Source organism: Polychytrium aggregatum (genome assembly GCF_025602895.1).
Source record: "Polychytrium aggregatum strain JEL109 chromosome Unknown BJ171scaffold_23, whole genome shotgun sequence".
Classification (NCBI taxonomy): domain Eukaryota; kingdom Fungi; phylum Chytridiomycota; class Chytridiomycetes; order Polychytriales; genus Polychytrium; species Polychytrium aggregatum.
The window spans coordinates 548,123-565,221 of NW_026516225.1; the positions used below are offsets into that span (position 1 = coordinate 548,123).

Here is a 17,099-nt window from a genome sequence, read left to right on the forward strand (position 1 = left end):
GAGGCGGACACGACAGTCACGCTGATGCATTTGGAGGACGCGCCATTGCGCTGTGTGAGCTTGAGTGAGTGATCGTCGCCGCCACCCTCGCCGGGCCGAGACGCCTCTCGGGGGGCTCTCGGGGGCTCTCGGGCGTCCTCTCCTGTGCCCAAAATAGCACGCCCCTTCTCGCTGAGTGTATTTGTGCTTCTCGCTGAGTGTGTTTGGCCTTCTCGCTGGGTGTTTAGCCCTTCTCGCCGCCTTCTCGCCCGCCCTCGCCCTCGCTTTTGTTCTTTTTCTGGCCTCGGCCTGCGTCCTGCCTTTTCCCTCAGCCTCCATCTCAGCCTCCATCTCAGCCTCCATCTCATCCTCCATCTCATCCTCCATCCTCACCAGCCCATCGCACCGGGCTGCTGCGTCTCTGCCATTCCTGCCGCTGTCTGCCTGTCTGCCTCTGCCTGTTTGTCCGTCTGTCTGCTACCAGCCTCCCGAGCTTGCACACAGCCCGATCTACCCTTCGTCTATTTATCCTTGTCTGCAGCCTCGCCTCCAGAGCGTCCGTCTGCCTCCCTGCCTCCATTTTGAATGAGCACCGTCAGCGCTTCCACATCCGCTTCAAAAATGAACACCTCGTCCTCCGAGCTGCTACGCCACAGGAACAAGCGAAGAGACGATACGATTCGCAAAAAGGTCGAGCAGGAGCTCTCCCGCAACTCGCCTGGCCGCTCCAAGCGCTCCTCGCAAAAGCCCGGCCCTGCTCCCTCCGGCTCCTATAGCTCCCAGCGCCGCCCCACCAAGGGCACCGTCTCATCGCTCCGCCCTGCCGCCGCCATCACGGTTCTGGAGTCTGCCCGTATTGTCCAGGCTGCCCAATTAATGGCGGCTAAGCGCGCCGATGCCGTCCTCGCCATCAACGACGAGGGCCAGCTCACCGGCATTCTGACCGATAAGGACATTGCCTATCGTGTCGTTGCCGGCGGCCTCGTCCCCAGAAACACCACCGTCGCCGAGGTCATGACCCCGAACCCCATCAGCGTCTACGACAAGGGCTCCCGCAATGAGGCCCTCTCCATCATGGTTGAACGCAAGTTCCGCCATCTTCCCGTCATCCGTGAGATGGTCGACGATGACGACTTTGACAACGGCGACGAAGATGGCCCCGTCTCCAACGTCGTCGGCCTGCTCGACATCACCAAGTGTGTCTTTGAGCGCCTCGATGAGCTCGAGAAGAAGGTCAACGAGGACCAGAACATCATCAATGCCATGGAGGCTCTCGAGCGCCGCGGCACCGCCGCCTCGGACGTTGTCGGTGCCATCCGTGTCCAGCACGCCTGCCCCGATGTTGCCTCGGTCATCCTCAACTCGGCGGACCAGCTGCAGGCTGATGTCCCCGAGGTTAGTGTCAAGGCCTCTGTCCGTGATGCCGCCAAGGTCATGAAGGAGAGCCACCAGACCGCCGTTCTTGTTCTGGCCGCGCCCGAGGGCGAAGACCGCCTCAACGGCATCTTCACTACCAAGGACATTGTCCTGCGAGTCGTCGCCGCTGGTCTCGACCCGGCCACCACCTCGGTTGTCCGTGTCATGGTAAGTTGGCGTATTGGATCGGCGCGTCATGCGTGATTGGATGATTGCTACATCCAGTGTGGCAAGGGCGTTCCGGCCGTATCGCGATGAAGCTACGATTGCCTGTTTGATGCGGTACCGATCTCAGCGTGGTCGCCAGCTGTTCGGATTGAACGCGCTCCTATCGCGTGCAGCCATGTGTGATTAAGCGCATACAGTTGATCGCCGTGGCGGGCCTCATATGCCGTGGGGCGCCTCCTTTGTCTCGGATCGCTGACATTGTCTCCTCCGTCGTGCATCACGGTACTCGGCTCTAGACTCCCCATCCCGACTCTGTTCCCCCCAACGCGACTATCCTGGAGGCTCTGCGCAAGCTCCACAGTATGTGTCCGACATGCATCACAGCCTCGCTCGCACTCAGACTCGATGAATTGCACTGCATCGCGCGAGTGCTGCCTTTCTCACTCATGGTCCGTTCCTAGTCGGCCACTATCTCCACCTGCCCGTTGTCGATGGGTACACTCCCGTCGGACTCGTCGATGTCCTGACCCTCACCATCTCCATGCTGAACTATGTCGTAAGTGCCACTTTGCAGCTGTTTACGCTGCATGTGCCGTCGTCTGCTGCTGGCCCGTCTGCCGAGCTGGCCTCCCCACTGCACCACGTATGCTCATGTGCAGCAACCGGCTGTCTATCTCTCAGATGAACAAGGATCAGGGCGAAAACACCGGCGGTGATCAGGGACCCATGTGGAACCGCTTTTGGAACTCGACCTTTGCCGGCGGCGACACCGAGTCCGATCGCCACTCCGTCAACTCGGACGGCCAGATTGTGCCGCCGAGCTCCTACACCGGCTCTCAGGCTATCAGCGCACACATGGGCGGCCTCGTGGGTCTCAACCGCGAACTTGCCCCCGACGATGCGGCTTCCCAGGTGTACTCGGCCGCCGCTGGAGGCGTCGTTGAGGAGTATGCCTTTAAGCTGCGCGACTCGACCACGGGCAAGGTCTACCGCTTCTCGTCGCGATTCGACTCTCTTCAGGAGCTCTACCTGCACGTGGCCTCGTACCAGACCGACGGCAACAAGAGCACCGACCTCCGCCTCTCGTACATCGATGACGAGGGCGACGTCGTCCATCTCTCGACCGACAAAGACCTCGAAGAGGCTGTCCAGATGGCTCGCCGCGCCAATTGGGCTCGTCTGATGCTGTACATGGGCGAGCCCCCGGCCCCCAACACCCGGACCGACAGCCCCAGCGGCCAGTTCGAGGAGGCCCAGCGATCAGTCTCTGCCGATGCCGCTGCAAGCTCACCCGTCCAGCAAGCCATTGATCTGATCAAGGACGCTCCTCTGGCGGTCAACGTCGGCGTCAGCGCCGCCATTGTTCTCGTTACCGCCTTTGTGGTCTCGAGGATCGTGCGCTACTAAGCTCGCTCGTCGTCCTGTTGCCGATGGCTCTGCTGCCCACGATATTTTTTTTGCCTCTGCGAACCGACAAGGTAGCCTGGTCCTTCAATAGATTGCGCAACTCGCTGTGTGCAGCCGTGAGAGTGACAAACAAAGCATCCGTTGGAATCCAAACAGTAAGACCATCGCCGCGACAAAACCTCCCGCCGTTTTTCACTTGCTCTCGGCTGCATCGCGAGGGTGCGGTCGCGGAGATGGTCGACTCTCACAACCACAACCGCAGTCGCTGCCGTGTGTGCTGACGTGCTCTCCATCGGCTCTTTCCATTCGAATGTCTGGGCAGTATTCTGCGGATGTGCCAAGGTCCATTCCCTCCCCTCCTTTCTTATTTTTTGATTTCTTGTCCGTACCTTTGCCTGTGTTATAAACTTTTCGCTCCTTTCCTTGAGTGCCGACGGTGAACGATGTGAGAGTTGGGTTGAAATCGCAAGTAACGAGTTTTCGCTGGACATGTCTGTTTGGACAAAGGAGATGAGCCCAAGTGGTTTGTTCAACGGCTCATCTCGGCCACCATCCATTTCCCTTCAGCCTTGGTTCCAAAACAGCGCCTGCTCCGCCCCCTTGTCCACCTCCATATCTCTATGTTTGATCGGCACGCTCTCGCTTCCAACGCCTCTTTGCTTTGCGCACTACACTCACGCTCGGTCCAAAAAGCTGAAAATCCCAAAGCCAAACAGAAAAACAAAGGAGGAAGGAACGAAACCGTCTAAATCGAACGGACGCCGACATCGCCTCTTGACCTCCCCCCTCATATTTGATGCTCGACCCTTCAGCTTCACATGCCAACACAGGCGTGTTGCTCTCGCCGAGGATCTGGCCAGCAAGTTTTGTTGCCCAATACATCGTGCCTCTACAAACCTGTGGTCCTCGTGTGGGTCGTTGCTGACAAGCCCATTGTGGGAAAAGCGGTCTTGAAATGGATGAGTGCATCTGTCGGTTAGAAGGCTGGCTCTTCAACTTCTCTCTCTCCCCGCCCCCGATTGCATCAAGAGTGTGCCATAGTGGATAGGTGTGCGCGTGTATTCAAGATCTAGAACAAAATGAGACCATCGGACATGAATCCAAAGGTCTCGTTTCTAATAGTGGGTGCTGTATCTGGCAGCCTCTCTACTTCATCCCTCCCCCCAACCTCGGACTGCTTCCTCGTCGCTGCGTTGTGTTTGGTGACTTGCTAGGATGTCGGCTTCAGGGGTCGCGCTGTGGGCTGATGCGGACCATCGGGCGGTCTCGGAATGGACCTCTGGCTACTGAGTTGTGTCGGCACTTCATAAATCAGATGTCTTCTCGCCGGTGGGTCGCACATCGAATGCTGGGTGCCTTTGCGTCGATAGTCCCTGCATCAAATGTCAAAGGCTTTGGTGTCGGTGGTTCCTGCATCGGATGCCTTGGTATCGATCTTGCGCACAAGGACAAGCCCGGCAAACGCCGAGAGCGAAACTAACGTAAACACAATCCAGGTCTGGCCGGAGAGGGCGCTTCGCTGCCACGCAAGTCCGGCGACATACGGGCCCAGGGTGCGAGCCAACGAGACCAGGCACCCCGCAACGCCGTGGACGGCACCCAGATGCTCGGGCCGAGCAAAGTGCGTGACCATGACGATGGCACTGACATAGAGCAGTCCCTCGCCAATGCCGATCAAGACCGCCGAGACCAGCAGGCTGGGCCAGAGCGAGCTGGAGCCAAACAGCGGAGGGATTAGCGCGGCAGGAACCAGCAAGGCGCATCCGATTTGGTAGACCGAGAGAGTCCCGAATCGCCGCTGCAGCGGGTAGAAGAACAGCTTGGCGCAGAGCTTGGCGATGCCGAGGGTGGTCATGGCGACGCCCGCTTCGCGAGGGCCCAGGCCGAACCCACCTTGGTGAGGGGCAGCTGCGATTAGGACCGGGAGCGAAGTGCCATAGATGCTGTTGCAGAGCGCATAGGTCGCGTACAGGATCACCGGAACCGTTGGGCCGACGATGGCCCCGGGTCTGGAGGCGAGCAGGGAGCCGATGACCATCGAGAGCCGTCGGGCCACTCTGATCAGACGCAGCACCACGAACTTGATGGTGTTCTTGAGCGATCTACAGCCGTTGCCTCCCGGCACGGCCGTGGGAACGGGGACGGGAATTGGTGTGGGAATCGGCAACTGCACTCGTCCATGACTCTTGCACGAGCAGCCGAGCCCGTTCTCGGAAGCGGCGTCGCCATCGAACACGACGAGGCTGCTGGAAGCCGGTCTTCGTTGGAGCGCTTCTTGCGTCGACGGCACGGCCGAATCGTATGTCCAGGTTGCATTGATCGTCTCCTTCAGGAAGAGGCAGTTGGAGGACGCGGCGGCGACGGCCAGGACGACGCCAAGGGCACATGCGGCAAAGTAGGGGCGTTGCTGCAGAAAGGAGCTGCCGGCAAAGAGGGCCGGGTCGCCGAGGAGGCCCCCAAGCGCCGATCCGACGATGCCAGCGGCCCCATACGCGACTCCATAGACCGAGTACCCAAAGGCGCGGGCCTCGTCTGTCAGGGAAAGCTCGCCCATCATGCATTTGGCCACAGCGGCGTTTGCAGCGAACAGGCCGCAGACGATCAGGGCCAGCATCGCAACCCCGTAGTCGGTGGACATGCCCAGCAGCATCGCGCCAAGGCCATAGCCCACCACGCCACAAAGCAGCACCGGCTTTCGTCCGGCACGGTCAGAGATGCATCCCCAGACGACAGTCATGAAGATGGACGGAAAGAAGTATGCTGACTGGAGCAGACCCGCGTAGTACGCGTAGTTTGACTTTGCCGCGGATACTCCGGCGATGTCGTCGGAGCGGCTCATCAAGGTCATGGTCATGAACGGGAAGAGCGGGACAAGCATATGGTGAATCATGACCTCGGGCAGGATGTTGAGCAGCACGAGCAGCGACTGCCTGATGGGGAACCCTGTTGGAAACAGATTTGGAGGCTCGACGGAGGTGTCCAGCAACGGCATGGCTGACGCGATCGCAAGGATAGGTGTTTGGCGAGAGTGTCGCGAGGAGTCGATGCGGCTCAGAGGTTGGCGGCCGGAAATATGCAGCTCAGGAATGGGAACAAGCGAGAAAAGTGGGGACACGAGTTCCATACAGTCAGCCACTCGAAACGACGATGTGATTGGAGTTGGATTGGGCGGGATGGCCCGCCTGTTGATCGATGCACTGCCTCGATGCACCGAATCGGCGCGCGCGGTGAGCCCAAAAGTCACAGCGCGGCAAATGCATACGCCGTGTTGACGAAAAAAATGGGACGCATGTCTCATTCGGACAACACGGCGTAGTCGGATCATATCTCTGTGTCAGGGAGATGCATGGAGTGAGTGGACACGACAGGAACAGCGAGCCGTTGCAGATGCAGTTACTGCGGGTCGGAGGAAGAAGACATACCTGGGACGAGGAAGACACAGGGCAAAGAGCAAAATCGCTGGTTTGGGTGCCAATCAAAGTCGTCTAATTCACACGGCCCACCCTCGTTATCCGTCCGCGAAGTTGTCCCGTTTCAAAACTAGTTCGCTACAAATTGCGGGCTCCCCGGATATTTGACCTTGGACTTGATATTTTGGTACCCAATACCAATGCGCACTGGCCATGACCATTCTGTGATGCGGTGCAATGTCATCATTCATAACCTGAGAGGAGGTGCCTGTGTCCAAGAGTACTATTCACCGTTGGCACTTCGACACCAGTGTGCAGGTCGATTGTGCAGACCGGAGAGCGACCGATGGTCTTCACTTGGAGGTGATCTGATTCATTTCTTATGGCTTAGCTTGACACAAGCTCATCACATACATGTCCATGGAAGCGAGTGTGTCCCGGTTTTCTGCATGCCGTCTGCTCCGTCAGTAACCTGTCCTGGTCGATGGCACTGGTGCTGGATTACTTGGCAAACTGGTGTGTTGCTCTTCGTGCAGGTTTCTTGCACACCGCCGCCTGATCTGGACGGATTTCGCACCCAACCTGTGGCGCCGAGTATGTCATTGACACTGATGCAGCGATGCAGCGAATGCAGCGGCATGTGGTGCACATCCCTTCGACCCGGCGATCCAATCAGCAACCCATCCCAACTCGCAAGCCAGCGGCACAGCGGCGCCAACATGTGGCAGCGCTCTGTCCCACAGGAGTTGCTCCTTTCGGCTGTCCCGGCGCGCCCGACGCGCATCACGTCGCCACAGAGCCGTCTGTGCCAGGCGCGCACCCGCAACACGAGGGCGCGCGCTGCCCGCCGCCGGCGCTGATTGGGCCAGCGGCTGCACACACCGCCCAGGCGCGTCGGCCGCTGCATGTGGCGGTCGCGCTGGTGCGGGTGGGCTTGCTTGCTCGGGCTGGTCCCAGAGCCGTTTCCCTCGATCACGGCCTGCGATCGACCTCGACCCACGGCCGACATCCTGCTCCCTTGCGGCTCTGCTTTGATCACCGCTCTCTGCCTCGCCTCGCATCGCACCGTCCCAGCACCTGTCGTTCTTCGTCCCCATTACCTGCCATCCCAGTAACGCCACCGCCCCCCACCAGCACCATGAGCCAGCCCGATCTACAGTCCCGTGTCGACGAGCTGGAGCAAGAGCTGTACTCGGTCATGTCTCGTCTGAAAGAGTCCGATGACAGCAACCAGCAGATGCTCGTGGACGTCCGAACCTGGAAAAATGTACGCCTTCCTTTAGGACTCTTCCTGCAGACTGGGATTGTGGCTGCTGAACGATACCGGCGGGCCCCGCACGATAGAGGGAGTGCTCTGGTGCTTCCTTCTCTTCGGGATTGATTAACCATGTCCATTGGCGTGCGCGATCGTTCGTGGTGGCTGCAATCCGGACTAACGTTGCCTATCGCCACAGAAAGCGTTTTTGTATCAGCAAGAGCTGAAGGTCTCGAATCAGACCCTCGCTCAGGCCGAGCTCCAGCTCGACAACAACAGCGCCGAAATCTCGAGCCTTCGCAAGTCCTACCGCCTGGCTGTCAAGGAAAAGAAGGATATGGAAGAGCGCCTCCGTACCGAGGTAACGAGTCGTCGAGCGTCATCTATACCCTTGGCCTGCGCGAGACAGCAGCAGGCTCCGTCGCCGAACCATCCCTGGTAGCTCGAGCATGCGCCTCCTTCGCTGGGGGGAGGGTGGTCACTCAGCCCAAGGCGCCATCACAGCCACGCCGCACGCAGCAGAATCCTTGGCAGCCTCGTTAACTGGGTATTTTGAATCGTCTGTCGATGGCATAGATGGCGGCGCTTGAGACGACCAAGGCCGAGTTCACCGAGCAGCAAAACAACTTGCTCGCACAATTCATGTCCGAAAAGAAGAAGGCCAAAGGTGCAGCACGGTTTAGTGGTTTCATCGGGGAAGCCGGAGCGGATCAATCTGGCCTCTATCAGCGACAGGCATTGCATTTTCTATGCATTCAGCCACCAATGTTGCGACAATCTCCTCCTCCTCATCCACCCACATCCATTTGCTGATACTGGCGGTCGTCGGATTGATTTCAACAGAGGCACCCAATTGTGCACTCGTTTCATTGCATTCACTTCCTTACACCGTTTCATTACATCCACCTCATTTCACCGTTTCATTACATTCACTCCATTGCACTGGCCCGATCGCCCTGAACTAACACGGCGCCATCTCTCAGACCTTGCCATTCAAAACAACCAGGTCGAGGAGCAGCTCAAGTCGGCCGTCGAAGAACACAGCGAAAACAACGTTCCGGAGCTCCAGAAGAACCTTCAGCTGTACAAGCAGCAGCTGGAGGCCCTGGCCGTCCATTTGCAGAACATCGAGTCGTCGCGAGACCAGCTTATCTCCAAAGTTCAGGATCAGGACCGTCGCCTGTACTCGTATCGCTGCGAGGTCGACCAGCTTAACGAGGTCAATCGCGGCTTGATGGAGGATGCCGAGTCCTACCAGATTCTGCTGCAAGAAAAGACTCTCAGCGGAGAGTTTGCCAACCTGGAGATCATGAATCGCCGCGAAGAAGGCGCTCTTGGGGCCACCATGTCGGCCGAGATTGCCCAGGCCCGCGAGAACCACCCCGAGCTGGTGGCCAAGTACGAGGAAAAGATCTCCAGTGAGTCTCATCGGCCTGTGGCTAACAGAGATTGCCGATCCATCGCTGCCGCCCAGCACAGGCGCCGCTGCTGGCTCGATCGAAACTAACGGCCATTCTCCCTCCCAACATTCCCGCGGCCACAGAGCTGGAGGACGAAGTCAAGGCCCTTACTCTCTATATCCAAAAGATCCTTGGCTCGATTATGCAGGACGAGCGTCTGGCTTCGGCGCTCACCTCGCAGCTGGAGCGCGAGCGTGGCCGTGTCAGCGTCGACGCTCACTTGGACGAAGACGAAGAGGGCTACGAAGAGCCAGCTTACATGAAGCACCGCCGCCAAAAGTCCTCGACCTCTGCGTCTCCTGCCCGCCTGCTTGTGCCCAAGTCCGACGGGTCCCGACGCTCGTCCTTCCCGTCCATCTCTCGATGGATGTCCAGCTCGCGATCAGGCTCGCAATTGGCCCAGTCCCACACCAACCCCGAGGGCGATACCGACGAACCCACCACCGAGAAGGTCCCTCAAAAAACAGATGAGCCCCCGACGCCGTCAACCCCGACACTCAGCACTGGCCAGTGGCTCCGTCGACTCAGCTTCTTCCCTGCTCCGTCTCCGCCCGCGCCCACAGCGACGACCAATGAAGCGGCATAAGACTACTTCCCGTTCCCGTTCCCGTTCCCTTCGACCGCAGATGCTGTCCTCATAATCTTTGGATCTCTCTCGTGCGTCCTGTGGGGCTCTCGACCAGGATTGGATCTCCCTGAAGCTCCCAGGCAACCCAGCGCCTCTCCCTGCCGTCAACTCTGGTTGGGTCCTTGGCAATCTGATTTTCCAGCCTCAACGCTACTTTCCTTTCTTCTGTCTTTGCTCGGTCCGTCAAGCAACAGCTCTAATCCAAATCCTTGATGGGGTGTCTGGATTCTGTCTGGCCTTTGTTGAATTTGAGACGTTGGCGCAGTGCATGTCTGGTGCGGTGGATCCGATTGGGGCCTCCAGAGCTTTTGTTCTGCTCTGTTTTGTTCTGCTCGCGCTGCTGGGGAATCAGTCTCGTCGTCTACCAGTGTATCAAAACTATATAAACCTTGCACCTCTTTGCGTTCTAACCTGACGATGCGCTGTCCTGCGTCCCTGGCCATGCCAAGGGATCCGCCCCGCCCGTTCCGAATCCAGCCTGTTTTGAGCGAGAAATCCGCCGTCGGAATCATGTGTTTGCGCGGCTGGAACCATGCGTTTGCATGGTTGGCGGTGCTGCTCCCATCGCTTCCCGGCCTGGTTTGCCTTTGGACTTTGACATTTCATCGTCCCCATCCCAACCCAGCCGCCGGCTCATGCAGCTCGCCTTGGCTCGGCGCTATGCCTCCAGGGCACCTGCTCGGCCCTTGCCAACCAGTGCTATGTTCCTGGTCCAACTCTGCGCTGGCCTCCATCCGACCGGCCCTGGCTCAAACCTCGACAGGGCCGGCATCCGGAGCTATTCGGCCCGCTCTCCCATCGGCGAATACTCGTCAAACTCGCTCATATGGTTCGCCCAATTCCAAAAGAGCAACCTGCCGCTTCTCAGCAGCATCCTGTGCATGACCCCCACCGAGACCATCGAGGCTCTGGACCGCTTCGTGAAGGCATGCGAGCACGATCGCTCGATCCCAGAGCGTCTCAACCACTGGGAACGGAATGTGCTCGACGAGCTGACCAGCGCTGTCAAGGCCAGTCTCTCGGCAACGGACGACCTCCGCTGTCTTTGCAGGGCTGCCCTGGCCCTCGACTTTCTTGGCCAGATCACCCCGGATCTGCACCGGATCCTCATGTCGGCTCTGCACTCGTCCCTTGGCCAGATGCGGCAAATGCGTTCTCCGCTCAGCCTGGATGATGCAACAGCTCTGCTGAAGGTTTTGCGCATTCCTGGGGCCGATCCATCCCTGTGCTCCGACGTGGTTGATCTTGTCCGCAGCGCCGTGAGCCAAATCAACCTCGACGGTGCCGACACGGAAGCACTCGATATCATCATCAACTTTCACGCAGCCCACAACCTGGATGTCGCCGACTGGCCCGCCATCGGCCGCCATGTCTTGCAGCACCTCGATCAATTCAGCCGGCCGGCTCTCCTTTCGATTCTGCCGTGCATGTCTCGAGTCAACATTTGTGTCGAGCCTCTCTTTGGAGCCATGCTGTTTGAACACCACGGCAGTATGTCGCCGTCGCAGGCAGCAAGGACGATCGCAAGCTGGAAATCGTGGTGTCGTCTGGGCTCACTTTTGCAGCCCGGCTTTGTCGGTACCTTCACAGCTCGGCTGTGGGTTACCGTGAAGGACTGTCTGCCGGCCTTCCCCACCAGCTGCCTGCTCGATGCCCTGGATGTCTTTGGGAGCCTCGAGCAGACCCACATCTGCGCCCAAGTCGAGGAGGCTGTATCCCTGAGATTGCCAACCCTTTCTCGCACAGAGCAAATCATGCTCTTGTTTGCGTTTACGATTCGCGGGAAGGAGCACCCCGCGCTGACACAAGCCGTGCTCGCCATCGAGAACGTCCATGGAATCCCACCGCCGGCCCTGGCCCGCCTGGCTTATCTGCTTTTCAAACTGGAGGATCGATCAAGCCCTACCCCATCGATGCTATCGGCGCCCGGACAGCGTATACGAGGGGACCTCTTGTGTATTCTGGACCGCGAGTTGACATCGTTTTCTGTCCAGGAACTGGCCCTCTGCTTCCGGCTGTTCTCGGATATGGACTTGAGCATGTACGACGCCGATGCCTTGCGGGACCGGCTGGATCGCATCCGTGAGTATGCGGCGCTGATGCAAGTCGACGATCCTGAAGAGCTTGCTCAGCTGGTGGAGCTCTGCGGCAGTCATCAGGTTTGTCTCTATTCCATTCCGGCACTGCTGGCAGATATGTTGCTGCATCTGCTAGCCATCAACCGCTACTTGCTGCGATGGCGATACTTACTCACTCGCTTGATCCGATAGGGCGTCCATGCGGATTTGCTCAGGGGCACCAAGGACGTGGCACCGTCCATGCTCGCGGATGTCAAGCTGGATAACATCAGAAACCTGCTCGAGGCGGGCCTGCAGACAACCGGGGTGGTGCTTCCACAAGTGCGATCCATGGTGGAGGCCATCCGAGTCGAGGAGATGGACCGAGTGAGCCCCAGGCAACTGACAAAATGGCTCGAATCGGATTCCGAGCTTGAGCTGTGCGGGCCACGGTTCCTCCAGGCCGTCCAAATCTCCCTCTCATCGGCACGACAACGATTCATCACACCTGCGGATCTCATTGGGCTGCTCAAGCTTTTTTCCAAGCATCCCCGATATCCCATTGGGCTTTGGCAGGATATTGTGGGCCGACTCAGACCAAAGATCAAGAACCTGGATCCGTCCATGTTGGTGATGCTGGCCAACTGTCTGATGATCATCGAGCCAATCGCAACCCACGATCTCGAGGTGATATGTACCGCCCTGACGCACGAACGCATCTCCAGAGTGGCTCCGGCCTTGATCAACGAACTCCTGGAGCTGCATCTCGCTTGCCGGCCCCATATGCGCATCAGCGACGCCGACATGGCTCAGATCGTTGCTGCGCGGTGCTCGCACCTGGACGAAGACGGCCTCATGAGACTCTCCAAGAGCGTTGCTCGCCTCAATCTGCCGCGAAGGCTGCGCTACTCGCTGTACCAGAAGCTCGACGCCTGGCAAGGTGCATATGTATCTCAGAAGCCGGGGCAGCCAGTGTCCTCTGGCCGTTTCGGTGGTCGCCATCACCAGCCAGCATCAAATACAGCCCAATTAAGATGATCCAAGGAAACTTTCCACTGGAAACAGTTTGCCCAGCACATTCCAGAACAGCAGCATCAACTCAGCCAGGAACATGGTCCGGGTGTAACTCGATCATCGTTCATGGCGATTGGTCGGTGGAAACCATGGGCCAGAGTGCAAAAGTCCAGTGTGGCGAACGGCCATTCCCAGCGCACGATGTTTGGAGGCAACAAACTATTTGTTCAACAACCAAAATCCGTGGTGTCCCGTGTTTTATTGATGGGCTGTAAACGGATCGAGACACCATTGGGCGCTCTCTCCATCTCTTTCTCTCTGCCTCCCTGTCTACTATGACTTGGCCCCGGTCAAGAGTACTTGGTAGCCACTGACGATGCGCTTGAGCTTGCGCTCAGCTTCGCACTTTTGCTCCTCAAGGCTCTTGGTCTGCTGTTCGAGCTGGATGACCCTCATCTTGGTTGTTTCGTATTGGTCGCTGAGCTCCGAGACAAGCTGTGTTTTGGCGCTGCATGTGGCTCTCTCGGACTCGAGCTGATCCTGCAGCTGCTCGAGGGCCTTTGCGTCTTCGGTGAGCTTCTGCTGAAGATGCGCGGCGCTGTGCCTGGAGCTTGTGTAGAGGGCATGGAGATGGGTGAAGTGTGACGTGAACGGGAGCGGGTGCTCAAAAGTTGTCGCCGCCGGGGCTTGCATGCCCACATGGGGGGCATTCGAGGGCTCGCCGATGGCAGCAAAGTAGTCTCGAGCAAGCATGAAGATGGTCTCAAATTGCTTCTCGTAGTCGCCCAAGAGGCCTTCGAGTCCCTGGTATTGCTCGGTGATCTTGAGGCTCTCCTCGACGGACCGCTGGTATTTTGCTACCCACTGAGACTCTCTTGTCCTGACTTTGCTCCGGGTCTGTTGAAGCGCTTCCGAGAGCTGCCGATTGGCGGCCCTGAGCTGTTCCGACTGAGCCACTTGCTCTGTCGGATTGACGTTCGATGACGAGGAGAGGCCGTACACTGTTAGCACGGCTCCAGGAGTGATGCGTGTTCCGCAACCGTTGTCGAGACTGTCTTATGGTTCCAGAAGCTGGCTCATGGCAGATATCAAGCAAGCGAGTCTGACAACAGGTCCTCCGTGCCATTGTGCCGGCCGCTGCTGACGCTTACCTTCGATCATGTCCCCCAGCTCCTTTAGCCGCTTTGCGATATACTGGTTCTCACGAAGGACATCCTCGACGCCGGGCCACTCTGGCGAAAGCCGCGCCTGGGGCGAGCTGCCGCTCGTTGCCTTGGGGCTGGAACTGGAAGTGGGAGTGCTGCCGCGGTGCAGCACCTCAAGCTTGGCCTTGACGAGACTCTGGAGCTCCTTCAGAATGTCGGACTGAAGATGGAACGATTCTGTCGAGCTGGACCGCCGGAGATTCGAGTCCACAGCCCCGGCCTTGAGCATTTCCAATTCCGACTTGAGCTGCTTTATCAGCTCCATGGACTTTTTCGTCCGCAGCTTCTCGTCTTCGAGCTTGATCTCGAGCGTCTGGATGGTGCGGCAGAGCCGGGTGATCTCGGCCTCGTCTTCCCGCGGGTTGTTCTCGTACTTGGCAACCAGCTCCCGGAGCGAGGCATTTTCTTTCTTCCACTCCTGGATGGTGCGTTCCAGCTGCTCCTCGTTCTTTTTGAGGCCAAGGTTCATCGCGGTCAGCTCTTCGATCTGCCTCATATAGGTCACTGTCGAGGGCGCGGCTTGGTCGTAGCTCGCGGCATAGAGCTGCTTCTCGAGGTCCTGGGATGGGTTCGAGGCGTGCGGGGGCTCAGCGAGCGAGTTGGTGCAGCTCGACGACGACGAGTCCGACCGATTTGATCTCTGCCTGGCCCGCTGGGAATGAGCTCGTTGATGCCGCTGCTGCTGCTGCTGCTGTTGCTGTTGCTGTTGTTGCTGCTGGATGGCTGCCAGAGCGGCGTTCGCATTGGCATTTGCCGTCGCGAGCTGGGCTTCTCGAGCATCCAGCTGCATCATGACATCGCGCGCCTCGTTTTCTCGGCGGATCAGTTCCTTCTCACGGGCCTCGATCAACTCCACATGCTTTCGGCTCTCGGCTTGCAGAGCTTCTTCGCGCGACCGCATCTCCTGCTCGAGGTCCCCGAACTGCTTTTGGAAGCGCTGCCGCTGCTCCTCCAGCAGATTTTGGAAGTGGAGCTGCTCCTGCGACCGCTGCTGCTTCTGCTGCTTCTTGGTCTTCTTGGTCTCGCCATGCTTCTCGTCGAGCTCTTTGCGCAGATCCGAGTTGAGCCGCTGCAGCTCTTGCCGATCTTGCAGATACCTTTCGTTGAGCTCCCGCACAACACGCTCGGCCTCTTCCCGCACACGTTTGCTGTCCTCGCGAAGCCGGGCTATTTTCTGGTCCACGTCCTTGGCCTCCTTGATGATCCCAAACATGCCCTCGGAGACGGTGCCAAAGACGCTAGTCATCTCGGCGATGAGCTTGATGACTGCGGGATTCCCGTTCGCGACGGTGAACCGGAGCTTCTCGAGACCCTCGAGCAGCGCTTCGATGCAGAAGGACCAGCGCACGTCCTTTTCCTTGAGAAAGAGGTCGACTTCCTGGACCCGGCGGATCTCCTGGACAATGTTCTTGGAGATGCGCATGCGCAGGCCCTCGTCGATCTCTTGGCAGAGCGGCTCGCGCTGGGCATTCTCCATCGAAACGAGCTGCTTCTTGAGCTGGTCCTGCTGGTCGACCAGTCGGCGGTTTTCGCGGCGCAGGATCTCGGTCTGCTCGAGCAGCGACTTCATCTCCATTGCAGAGCGCGAGTGCTTCATCTGGGCCTCGTAGAGCTCTTTCTGGGTGGCCTCGAGCTGCTCCTTGGCCTTGGACTTTTCTTTCTTTTCCTCCTTGAGTTGTTCCTTGACGGCTCGGAGCACCTCCACCTCGCTCTGCAGCGCGGCGTGGTCTCGCTCCAGCGTGAGGAGTCTCATCTTTTGGAAGGCGTCGGCTGGAGACGACTGCACCTGCGGCGGTGCGCTTCGTAGCCGCTGCAGCTCTGTCTCGAGCGACTTGATCTTGCTGTCCTGGTCGTGAAGCTGGCCCTGAAAGTAGGCATTCTGGCTCTGGAGGCCCAGATACTCTTTCTCGAGGTGGTGGTAGGCAGCAGTGAGGCCAGGATCGGGCAGGGCGGTATGTGCCGAGAGATCATGCCTCGCAGCAGGGCTGGGAAACTGAAGTACTGAGCCGTCGGCGCGATGCTGCGGTGAGGGATGGCCCAAAGCAGGCGAGGCCAAGGGCAGAGGAGAGACAGCCGGTACGATTGCAGACGGGGCGGGAATGTCCACGAATGTGGCTCGGGTGGTGGGCGTGACGTCGTCGTAGCCGTGGTTTGCAAAGATGGACGAGTGATTACCGGCTCGTCGCTCGGGCGAGGAGATGGAGCGACGATGAGCTCTGGGCGAGTTGCTGTGGCCAAACGGGTCCTGGTCATGACTCTCGCGCTCGGCTCTCCGGTGGGAACTGTGTCGATGCCCATCGCTGCTGCGTCGATGGCCGTCGCTGCTGCGTTTATGGGCATCGCTGCTGCGTCTATGGGAATCACTGCTGCGTCGATGGGCATCGCTTGATCTATGGTGGCGAGAGGAAGATTCTCTGAGGCTCGTTCTCGAATCGCGGCCGTCTCGACTGCTACGCGCCGAATCGTCATCGGAGTGCTTGTGGTGGCTGTGAGAGCTGCTGGACGACGTTCGGGTGTCCCGGAGATGCAGCCGCTTGAGTTTTTCGCTGAGGACATTGGCGGCCTTGACGAGCTCGTCGGTCTTTTTGTTGAGGGACTTTTGAACAAGCCGGGTCTTTTTGTTGCCGAGGGGCGACTTTGGGCGCCGGTTCTTGCTTGGCGAGGCGGCAGTCTTGAGGGTCGGGCGCATGGCGAACGGATGAAGGCGAGGTGCGATAGCCACGGCCTGGTCGATGCGAAACGACGGATCGGGTCCAAGCGAGCGGATCGTGAGAATCGCGGGAGAAGGATGGATGGGTCGGCGAGCACCTCGACGGAGAAAGGATGCGAGGGCGACAACCTGGATTTTGGTGGACTGTGGGATTCAGACGCCGCGACGGTAAAAAACGAAGGGACAATGCGAGCGAAGGGAGAGGGAATGCGAGCGTGAGCAAGGGTAACGGCCACGCAAAACGCTGGCACAATTGGAGCCAGAATCGCTCGATTTGCGATGCAGGCGACCAAGGGATTGCACAAAAAGAGGAGGTATAGCTTTCTCGAAGGTGGATCACTCCGAATAAGCGCGGGGAGAGTTGTGCGGCTGGTGCATTGTCGCATGATT

The 17,099-nt window shown here is 58.8% G+C and overlaps 5 protein-coding genes across 5 annotated transcripts; 3 read left to right on the plus strand and 2 right to left on the minus strand.

Moving 5' to 3' along the window:
- Window positions 1-316: 316 nt before the first annotated feature.
- BJ171DRAFT_139419 (uncharacterized protein) lies at window positions 317-3,215 on the plus strand. Its single transcript, XM_053105709.1, has 4 exons — window positions 317-1,563; window positions 1,860-1,923; window positions 2,025-2,119; window positions 2,245-3,215. The coding sequence occupies exons 1-4, from the start codon at window positions 565-567 to the stop codon at window positions 2,968-2,970; spliced, it is 1,884 nt and encodes a 627-aa protein (XP_052965809.1). The 5' UTR covers window positions 317-564; the 3' UTR covers window positions 2,971-3,215.
- Window positions 3,216-4,093: 878 nt separating this feature from the next.
- Window positions 4,094-5,962, minus strand: BJ171DRAFT_623296 (major facilitator superfamily domain-containing protein; the record flags this gene model as incomplete). Its single annotated transcript, XM_053115461.1, has 1 exon — window positions 4,094-5,962. One exon carries the CDS (start codon window positions 5,960-5,962, stop codon window positions 4,349-4,351), a length of 1,614 nt encoding a protein of 537 aa, XP_052965810.1. The 3' UTR covers window positions 4,094-4,348.
- Window positions 5,963-7,341: 1,379 nt separating this feature from the next.
- On the plus strand, window positions 7,342-10,133 carry BJ171DRAFT_509422 (uncharacterized protein). Its single transcript, XM_053111391.1, has 5 exons — window positions 7,342-7,647; window positions 7,835-7,996; window positions 8,212-8,302; window positions 8,619-9,053; window positions 9,179-10,133. Exons 1-5 carry the CDS (start codon window positions 7,519-7,521, stop codon window positions 9,679-9,681), a joined length of 1,320 nt encoding a protein of 439 aa, XP_052965811.1. The 5' UTR covers window positions 7,342-7,518; the 3' UTR covers window positions 9,682-10,133.
- Window positions 10,134-10,315: 182 nt separating this feature from the next.
- BJ171DRAFT_509425 (uncharacterized protein) lies at window positions 10,316-13,011 on the plus strand. The gene is made up of 2 exons (XM_053111392.1): window positions 10,316-11,882; window positions 11,994-13,011. The coding sequence occupies exons 1-2, from the start codon at window positions 10,359-10,361 to the stop codon at window positions 12,816-12,818; spliced, it is 2,349 nt and encodes a 782-aa protein (XP_052965812.1). The 5' UTR covers window positions 10,316-10,358; the 3' UTR covers window positions 12,819-13,011.
- On the minus strand, window positions 13,012-16,688 carry BJ171DRAFT_599956 (uncharacterized protein; the record flags this gene model as incomplete). The annotated part of the gene is made up of 2 exons (XM_053114970.1): window positions 13,012-13,756; window positions 13,946-16,688. 2 exons carry the CDS (start codon window positions 16,686-16,688, stop codon window positions 13,128-13,130), a joined length of 3,372 nt encoding a protein of 1,123 aa, XP_052965813.1. The 3' UTR covers window positions 13,012-13,127.
- Between the last annotated feature and the right edge of the window lie 411 nt (window positions 16,689-17,099).